Consider the following 9,212-nt stretch of genomic DNA (forward strand, 5'->3'; position numbering starts at 1 on the left):
TGTGATTTATTTATTAAAAGCGAATGAAACGCCTGGTGTAATCACACCCCCTCAAATCAGCGTCAGTTGGTGGTCTGATTTGACTAAGATCGCCCAAATGTATACACAAGTAAGGTGGAGTACCTGTCAGTACAATTGAAGAGGAACCCGATGTTCCAAATATGGTAAGAGGCGTAACATTTTCCTCACACACTTGCAGTATTCCTCCAATCACTACACACTGGTGAACTGGCCAATCAGAGCACACCTCACTTTTCTGAGAGGAGACACAAACAGGCACGGTGTGTGGAAAATATGTTCCACAAAATAATTTGAACATTAAATCATGTGTACAAATTGCATTACATCGAAAACAAACCATAATATTCCTTTCAGCCATGTCATATGACCTCTCTAAAATCTCTTGTCCTGTAGCGCCACCTGATGGTACAGTTACTCGTTGTCAAGAAAGTGTATAAAAGTAAATTTTAAATAGATTTAGAATAAGATTGCCCCTAGAGTGATCACCGTAATGTATTATAAGATTGATTTATTCTCAGTGTTCAATTCAACTTTCATCTCATTCATCATAAAGAACTAAACATTTTTAATCATTCTCTAGTGAGACATTTTCAAGTTAAAATGGTGTTTTAGGTGTTTAATCACTTAATCATTTTTAGCACAAGATATTTACATTTTGTTGATTTAAGAGAAGTCTCTGCATAAATGACATAAATGACTCCGAACATTGATCTCTTCTAGACGAAGAATTAGAACAAAACTAGAGAAAAGCTTTTCACAAACACAATAACAGTAGCACAACATTTATTTAACATTCACACATATATAAAAAACACAGAAAGGGTTTGATTCAGTTTGAGCCAGTAGAGCCGAAACCGCCCGCACCTCTCTCAGTATCATCCATTGTCTGAAATGACAAACATACACACAATATAAATTCAGTTTGAGATGATTCTTATGCTCACAGTGATGACGATGATGGCCGTGATGCTCTTGACAGATGAGTAAAGAAGAAGAAGACGACACGTCACCTGTAACTCCATCAGCTCCGGGTAACAGATTCTCTCACAGATGAGCTGAGCGATACGATCTCCTTTCTTCACTGCAAACACAAAACAGTGTCAGAACCCTCATAACTCTTGTGAGGTGAAGCTTTCACGCTCTGACACATGACAACAATGATGCGGTCTAATGTGAAATCATATCAAATATTTGTCAAACAGGCCGTTACTGTGCTGAAGTTAAATATTCAACATGTACAATCCAGTTAATAATCTGATGATTGATTGTGATGTTGTGTGTGATCTTTCAGCTCTGCAGAAGAAGTCAAATCTCACCTTCAAAAGTCTCTTTACCAAAGTTAAAGAGCACAACTCCCAGATTTCCTCTGTAATCCTCATCCACAACACCAGCTGTAAAACACAACACACACACACGTGTGTTTATAACACACACTTAAAATGATTACTCGTGAAACACACACACATATTAGATGATCTCTCGTGAAACACACACTCACCTCCCACATCAATGAAGTGTTTCACAGCCAAACCAGAGCGAGGAGCTACAACACAAACACGATCCGTCAAGTTATTTTAAAAGAAACCTCTACATTGACTCGCACACATTGACTCGCACACATTGACTCGCACACATTGACTCGCACACATTGACTCGCACACATTGACTCGCACACATTGACTCGCACACATTGACTCGCACACATAGACTCTCACACATCGACTCTCACACATCGACTCTCACCGACTCTGCCGTAACAACCGTGAGGAACCGCGATCTGAATATCCGTCTTCACTAGAACTTTATCCATCGATCCAACACTGTAATCATACGCGCTGTAACACACACAAACACACACAAATCACGAGGGCACAACTCAACTTTATTTATGTAGCGCTTTTTACAATTTTCATTGTTACGTAGCAGCTGCACATGAGACAGACCGACTAGAAACAAAACAATTAAAGTTATATACCTGTAAAAACAAGACAAGTGTGAAAACACAGACACACACACGCACACATACATACATACAAACGCTCCATACACACAACATGCACACACGGACGGACGGACAAGCACGCAAAACAAAACAACATTCACAACACACCATGCACTACAATTTATTTAATGTGTTTGACTTAACGCGCGTGTGTGTGTCACCTGTACAAGTCGAAGCCCGCGGCTCGGTTCGATCCTCGGCTCGGTGTCGTGGCGTTCTCCGTCAGTTTGGCGAATTTCAACACCCCGTTTTCTCCACTCGTGTGACTTTTGCTTCTCTTCTGTGGAGAAACGGCCTCTGCGACTTCAGAACACGGCATTTTTACTTCACGAGCTCAACCACACGACCAATGTGCGTTTACAGTGCGGATGTATGTGTGTGCAGACGAGAACGCGCGCGTTTGAAAGAATGAAATTGGCGGTAAAGTTAGTGGCGTAGACCAATCAAAACAACTGAGCGATGACGTCAAACCTGTCAACATACGGAACAAAAACGTCAAAAATATGTTCTTTTCTATTCAGGTCCATGTTCTGTATCCGACCTGAGCGATGTTCTTTAATACTGTAAATGTTTGTTAATTCAACAAACAAAAATAAGCGTCAAATATAGCATTACATATCAGGCGTTTAAATTGTAAAATGACATATCAGACGTTATAGTTACTTGTGGTCACGCTGTGCAGAAAGCAGCGGATTTTAGCGGATAAAATGCAAAATATGATGCAAAATAACCAGAGTTACAACAGCAGCAGATTATGTACGAGTTCTATATATATATGATCTGTGTTTGTGTGACTCTGACCTGCAGCGCAGCGTCCGTTTAACGTTACACCGCAAACATAAGCGAGAGAAACACAGAATCGACTCTTTAACATCTTTCACAGCACGAGCGCTCTTATTCTGTTGATGATGCGCGAGCTCCAGCTCTTCTTCTCCTCGTGTGACGCTCGAGCTTAAGCGCGTGACCGCCACCTGCTGAACATCAGACGAACTGCACGTGTGAAGTGACTTCTGAGGAAGTGAACCGAGACTTCAGGGTTTAGCTGATGCTAAGTTAACACTCCTGTGTCTGTAATAGTTTATCACATGAAAACAAACATTATGGGTGTGTGGTTTATGAAGGTTTTGATGAGCGATTCTTTTAATGTGCGTGCGTGACATTAGCGTCATCAGCCTCATTATCATCATGATGTCGAACAATAGTGTGTGTACTTCTTTACCACATCCAAGGGACAATTTGATGACAGAAATAGATTTATTCTTACCATAAACTCTATATACTGTAAATAAAATACAGGTGAGAAATTGTAAAATGTTTTTATTAATTACCGATAAATAATCTTTAATATTCTTGAAAATAGCGTGAGATATTTTCTTTGACATATATATATATCTTTTATCAGTGCTGCAGAAATATAAACAGGATTGTCAAGAAAACATCATTATGAAGCGTGTAGATATTTACATCAGGATAACTGAACTTCATGTGATGTTTTAATTGATCATTATGAATCATTTCACACTTTATTGTGCTGTGGAGAGAAATCTAATGTAATTGTTGCTATAGCTACACATCTCCACTAGAGAGCAGCAGAATATAAACGAGCAATCAGAGCAAAGCAACACTAGTGGACTAGAGACAGCACAATGTTTGTATATATAAAAATAATAAAGTGTGTGTTTGCATTGATGTGAAGTCTCTGTTGAGCAGGTTCAGGAGTAGAAGGTCAAGACGCTCTGGTGGTTTCCACGGATCAGGACGGTCGGTGGAAGATTCTTTGTGAGCGCCTCCAGCCAGGCCATATACAGATGATCAGACACTGAACCTTTACGAGCGATGGGCAGACTCCTGACACACACACACATCATCATCATCATGAGAGTAAAGACACACACTACACAGTAAAGTCAGAAGAGAAGAGGACTTACAGCACGATGAGTTTAGCTGCTCGAGAGCTCTCCTGAAGAAGTTCATTCAAACGCACCTGCAGGACTGTCTGTATGGACACCGAAGCATTTATTCACTTGTTTGATCATTTCACATTACTTGTCAGATCACATACTGTATACTTCAGCACTGATGAACAGAATATTGAGTCATTCTAGTCTTTGGGTTTGCAGGAGGACAGTTCTGTGAAAATGTCCACCTTTCGCCAAATGTTTTTTTAACAAGCTGTTTTTAATATGGTAACAGCACAGATTTCAAATATTCATGTGAGATATCTCTTCAAAGTTGTAAAGCATTTGTTTTATTTTTAGTTCATGATTTTTCATAGTGTAATTTTAAGGATTGTCACATCCATAACTCTACATATTGCTCATAAATGGACACATGAAAATGAATATTAAGTAACTATTTGATGTTCTATAAAGAGCCATCACTTCTCCATTCATTGGGTGTTATTGCTTCAGGATTGTGCATTTTATTTCACAGAAAGTATATCGTATTCAAAAAAACGTCCATAACACATTTATATTTCCCTTTTTTAAATAGAAAATGTGTTCATAGACTGACATTTTTTAATGTTTAGATTCTTTTAACAAGGGTTCAGTGAAATATTAACAGAATCTTCATATAATCGTAACAAATTAATTCTTATGTCACGTAGCACTGGAATTGCCCATGAATGTGTTATAAGATCATGCGATACGTGTGACTCACTATCTAACTCTCTCTACATGTGTTGTTCTGGCTTTTGTTGAAACTAGTTACTTTGTGTTAGAACCTATTGTGTTATTGCTCCTGTATGACATATCATTTATTGCTCCCTGAACTCTCTGTAAGTCACTTTGGTTAAAGGCGCCTGCTAAGTGACTAAATGTGAATGTACATGTGTGATGATGTCATTCTAATTGTGCATCAGTTGATTGTGTTGTACCTTATCCTCAAAGGCATCGAGTTCAGAGTCTGTGATCTTCCAGGGATGTTCTTTCCTCAAAGCTTCAGCCTGTGTCGTCTCTTTTGAGCCCTCGTGCATCCGGAACGGCTCGATCATGTCCTCGAACGCTTTCCAGCTAAAACACACACACACACACAGAGAGTGAATAACACAGTGAATGAAGTGAGCTTGTGTGTGTGTGTGTGAGTGTGTGAGTGTTGTACCTCTCTGTGCTGGGCCTGATGTTCATATCTGATATAACATTGAAGTCATCACATTTGATCCTGAACTTCTTCAGCATTAACTTCATTCTGACAGACAAATCACAACACAGGTTAGTAGTCACTTTTCCTTTGATGAGAAGCAGTTTTGATCTGTTGTACGTCTGTGATGTTGAGTCTGGACACACATGTAAAAGTGCTTGATGTCTGTGTTTGTGTGTGATCTCACTCTTCTTTGTCCTGTTCGATCCGATCAGACTGTCCAGCGATAAAGATTCTGAGTTTACAGTTCCTCCATTTCTTGCGTGTGGTGAGAATGTGCGGCAGCAGAAGCGTCAAACCTGCAGAATAACACAACATCAACACAACGTCAACACAACACAAGATGATGTGAGTGTCATGATGATTTTCTTTCACCTCCGTCATCAAACAGCCACCAGACGTCTATTGTTCCTTTGTCTTGTTTCTTCTTGAACTGACTGCTGGCCTCCACCAGACGCTGGTTTATCTTTGCCAGATCAGACGCTTGAGGAACATCCAGAGAAACTGAAGAACAGAAGAGATTTTCTCAAGAGCTATGAACTGATGGTGAAGTTGATCAGACACGGAGATCAGTGTGTGTGTGACACTACAGCCGCTGTTAGGTTCTTAAAAGCACAGAAATGTGCTCTTGATCTGTTCTACCTCTGTTGGTCAGCTCTGTTCTGGAGGATTTTTTGGACCTGTTGAAGAACCATTTTCGTCCCTGAGGCTGAAAGTCGTTCTCCTCCATCTCCAGCGCCTGCTGCTCCATGATCATCCGCTCCATCTCCTCTGACGGTGACACAACATCACAACATTCAGTTTGAGGCAGGGATGCACGATACATTAATGGTCATATCAGAGCCTAAATTGTATTATCATTAATCGGCCGATAACATTAAAAATGAACATTTGAATCAAACGGTTGTCTGTTTTGAGACGGTGAGACATGTGACTATAAAGAAATCATTTCTGGGTTGCTCGTGAAGAACATCTGTCATTTGCTTATTAAAAAAATATATAGAAAGAATGTTTAACTAGTGTCGAGTGGGCTCGGTACATGAAACTAATGGTCACATTGTTCTCTGCAGTCTTTTGCCTTTTGTTTCAGTCTCAGAAGATGTTAAATCAATATTTAGAGACTGTATATCAGCCAATATTTCTGTTATCGGCTTCCAGTGTTCGGCTTCAAGAATTATTGGTTATCGTTATCGGCCAACAATGTACATATCGGTGCGTCCATAGTTTGATGTAAACTTTGGAATCTTTGAATGTGTGTGATGATGGAACATGTTATCATGTGATGTCCGATATGAATGTTATCAGAAGAAGGGTTCAGAGTTGAGTTCTTATCAGCGGTGATTTATTGATTAATCTTCTGCTAATAAAGTCTTTGTATAAAGACTGTAATAAAGAATTGTGTAATGAGGTATTGAGTGTTTCTCTCTTACCTTCTGCTCTCAGAATGTGTGAGATGTCCAACCCTTGATTCAATCTCAGAATCACCGTCCCCAGCTCGAAATCAAACGTGTCACTGCGGGGAGAACAGAGACGTGCATGTGTTTAAGGAGAAGACAGGTGTGAGTGTGTGTGTGTGTGTGTGTGTTTAAAATGAAACTCACTGCAGAATTCCCGCATAATTCTGAACCTCCTGATGTTTGGAAGTTCTCCAGTCACGTTTAAATCCCAACATCACTGTGTTTGGCTTCATTCTGCCGAGACCTGATGCCTGCACACACAAACACACACACACACACAGTTGTGTTGAAAGAGTTTGCAGATGTCAGTGAATGTGTGATGAGTGATGTCAAGTGTGTGACCTGCAGTAGAGTTTCTGCTCCTTCTCTCATACTCTCTCCAGCTACGGCCGTGTAAAATGCTTTACGCTTCTGTACATTGAGCCACTGCTGATTCTTCTGAACGGCACTATTGATTTCAGCCAGACTCTTGTCACGGGGACCCTGAACACACACAAATAAACGCCTGTTTGTCCAGGATCATCATTACGAGCGATGAACACAAGTGAATAAATGATCACAGACTTCAAGTGTCGGTTGTTCAGATTTGGTGTCAAATATTTGAGACTCACCACAAACACCTCACACGTCAAACACAAGCCGTAGTTTTTAGTGAATGAATGAGCCATGTCCAGAAGAGCTGGTCTGCTTCTGGGACATCCCGTCAACACCAAACACTGAGGTCTACAACACACACACACACAGACTTCACAACCTCGTCTACACAACAGATCATTCACTCTTCATCTGCCGTGTGTCACCTGAAGTTTTTAATGTGATCATCCACACGTAATAAAGTCAAAGCGTTGTCCACGGCATTCACAAACGTCACAGCTTGAGTGGATGAACCCCAGTTCACATCTGACAGAAAAACAAACAAACAAACAACAAGTCTTCATTGTGATGTTCATGACGACGTGCTTGTGTGTTCACTGACACGTGATGTGCTCCACACCACAATAACTATCATCATCAAACTATTAAAACATTTCTCTTCATTGAAATGAAATGAAAAGTTTATGTTCAGCCACTAAAATTATTTACTTGGAAAAAAACATTTAGTGATGAAAGCATCAAAACTGAATAGACACAGGACTGTAAATAAAAGCACATGTAAAATATCAACATAACTACAAGTAAACAAAAAGAACAGGAAAGTGTGTCATATTTGTTTGATGTTGTGTGAACTCATGTGTGTGTTCTTACCGGGTTTCTTCACCGTGACATAAATGTAGAGAAATAACTCGATGCCGTAAGTGAGAAGTGCCGCCCACCAGTTTATAACAAACATGACCGCACAACAGAGAACAGCACCAAACAGAGACAACCACATGTTATAATATTTATACGCCGGCCTCCAGCCTGCACACAACAACAAAAACAACAACAACAACACTTTCATCAGACACTTTTTAACACACACCTTACCATCACTGTGTGTGTGTTTATGTCTGTGTGCATGCGAGTGTGTGTCTGCTTGTGTGTGTTTGTGTACGTGTGTGTGTGTGTGTGCATGCGTGTGTGTGTATGGAAACCTGGAGATTTGGCGTATGATGCGTGGAAACAGGAGAAGTTGATGAGAGCGTACGAGGCCAGAAAGAAGTTAGAGATGATGGGTGCGATGGTGTTGAGTTCAGCTGAAAACACATCAAAGGCCACGAGTGAAACATCATCATTCTCATCATCATCACACTTCCTATGAAACATCATCTGTTCTTTACCGATGAGGATGAAGGCCACAGCGATAAGGAAGGTCAGGACGTATCCTCTGATTGGCTCGTTGTTTTTCCCGTAACCTTTGGCAAAGAACTTGAGAGCCGTGTAGATGTTGTCTTTACACAGAGCCTGTTTGAGTTGAATCATCACGTGTAAAAGAGACTTTGAGAGTTGATCTTACGGGGATTCATCTTTTATTTGCTGGTGGTGTTTCTCAAGGTTGACTCACCTGGAAGACTTTAGGAGCGCTCACCAGAGACGCCAGAGCAGAAGAGAGGGTGGCCGAGAACGTTCCGGCTGTGATGAGAGGTCCAAAGCCAGACACCAGAGTCATCACCTACACACACACACGTGTTACACAACATACTACACACTCATCTGGATTTGAGTAAATGTGATGAGAAATGTTTGAGTTGATGTTGAGATCTTCAATTATATTGATTTCTGATTTCAGACCAGACAAATCTGATCTCAGTTTGACACACTCTTACTCTCATGACATGACAGACACATATGTCAGATTTCTGACTCTTTTTCTCAAAAAGGAATCATATTCCTGCAGTGCTGTTGGATCATGTGTGTGTGTGTGTGTGTGTGTGTGTGTGCGTGTTTATGTGTGTTTCACCTGAAAGTTGTTCATGAGGCCGTACTCGCATTTGGTGGTTTGACAGATTGAGAAGTCGTACCCCAGATCACACGCTGAAGAGAAGTTGCAACTCGCTCCAAGATCGATTGTGTCGTTACGGTTACCAGTCGCATCTCGTACGACAGTGGCAGCTGCAGAGAGTGAGAGTATAAATGCATCAATTTATAAATGCAGGTGTGTGTGTGTAGAA

General features: G+C 40.6%; 2 protein-coding genes across 2 annotated transcripts in view; both read right to left on the reverse strand.

Annotated features, from left to right (window-relative positions):
- Positions 1-787: 787 nt before the first annotated feature.
- On the reverse strand, positions 788-3,192 carry dut (deoxyuridine triphosphatase). The gene is made up of 7 exons (XM_056766160.1): positions 2,825-3,192; positions 2,185-2,326; positions 1,765-1,856; positions 1,520-1,564; positions 1,338-1,412; positions 1,032-1,102; positions 788-907 (listed from the first exon to the last, which is right to left on the reverse strand). The coding sequence occupies exons 1-7, from the start codon at positions 2,895-2,897 to the stop codon at positions 851-853; spliced, it is 555 nt and encodes a 184-aa protein (XP_056622138.1). The 5' UTR covers positions 2,898-3,192; the 3' UTR covers positions 788-850.
- A 131-nt stretch (positions 3,193-3,323) lies between these two features.
- slc12a1 (solute carrier family 12 member 1) overlaps positions 3,324-9,212 on the reverse strand; it is an 11,196-nt gene continuing 5,307 nt past the window's right edge. The window contains exons 10-26 of the mRNA XM_056766158.1: positions 9,002-9,153; positions 8,606-8,713; positions 8,382-8,505; positions 8,196-8,297; positions 7,867-8,022; positions 7,422-7,521; positions 7,233-7,344; positions 6,964-7,104; positions 6,766-6,872; positions 6,595-6,677; positions 5,807-5,935; positions 5,540-5,668; positions 5,352-5,463; positions 5,126-5,212; positions 4,902-5,037; positions 3,952-4,019; positions 3,324-3,871 (exon numbers count right to left, since the gene is read on the reverse strand). Coding sequence (XP_056622136.1) covers positions 3,736-3,871; positions 3,952-4,019; positions 4,902-5,037; positions 5,126-5,212; positions 5,352-5,463; positions 5,540-5,668; positions 5,807-5,935; positions 6,595-6,677; positions 6,766-6,872; positions 6,964-7,104; positions 7,233-7,344; positions 7,422-7,521; positions 7,867-8,022; positions 8,196-8,297; positions 8,382-8,505; positions 8,606-8,713; positions 9,002-9,153 — 1,982 coding nt within the window. The 3' untranslated portion in view covers positions 3,324-3,735. The remainder of the gene's footprint in view (positions 3,872-3,951; positions 4,020-4,901; positions 5,038-5,125; positions 5,213-5,351; positions 5,464-5,539; positions 5,669-5,806; positions 5,936-6,594; positions 6,678-6,765; positions 6,873-6,963; positions 7,105-7,232; positions 7,345-7,421; positions 7,522-7,866; positions 8,023-8,195; positions 8,298-8,381; positions 8,506-8,605; positions 8,714-9,001; positions 9,154-9,212) is intronic.

The sequence above is a fragment of the Triplophysa dalaica genome, chromosome 14, assembly GCF_015846415.1.
Source record: "Triplophysa dalaica isolate WHDGS20190420 chromosome 14, ASM1584641v1, whole genome shotgun sequence".
NCBI lineage: Eukaryota > Metazoa > Chordata > Actinopteri > Cypriniformes > Nemacheilidae > Triplophysa > Triplophysa dalaica.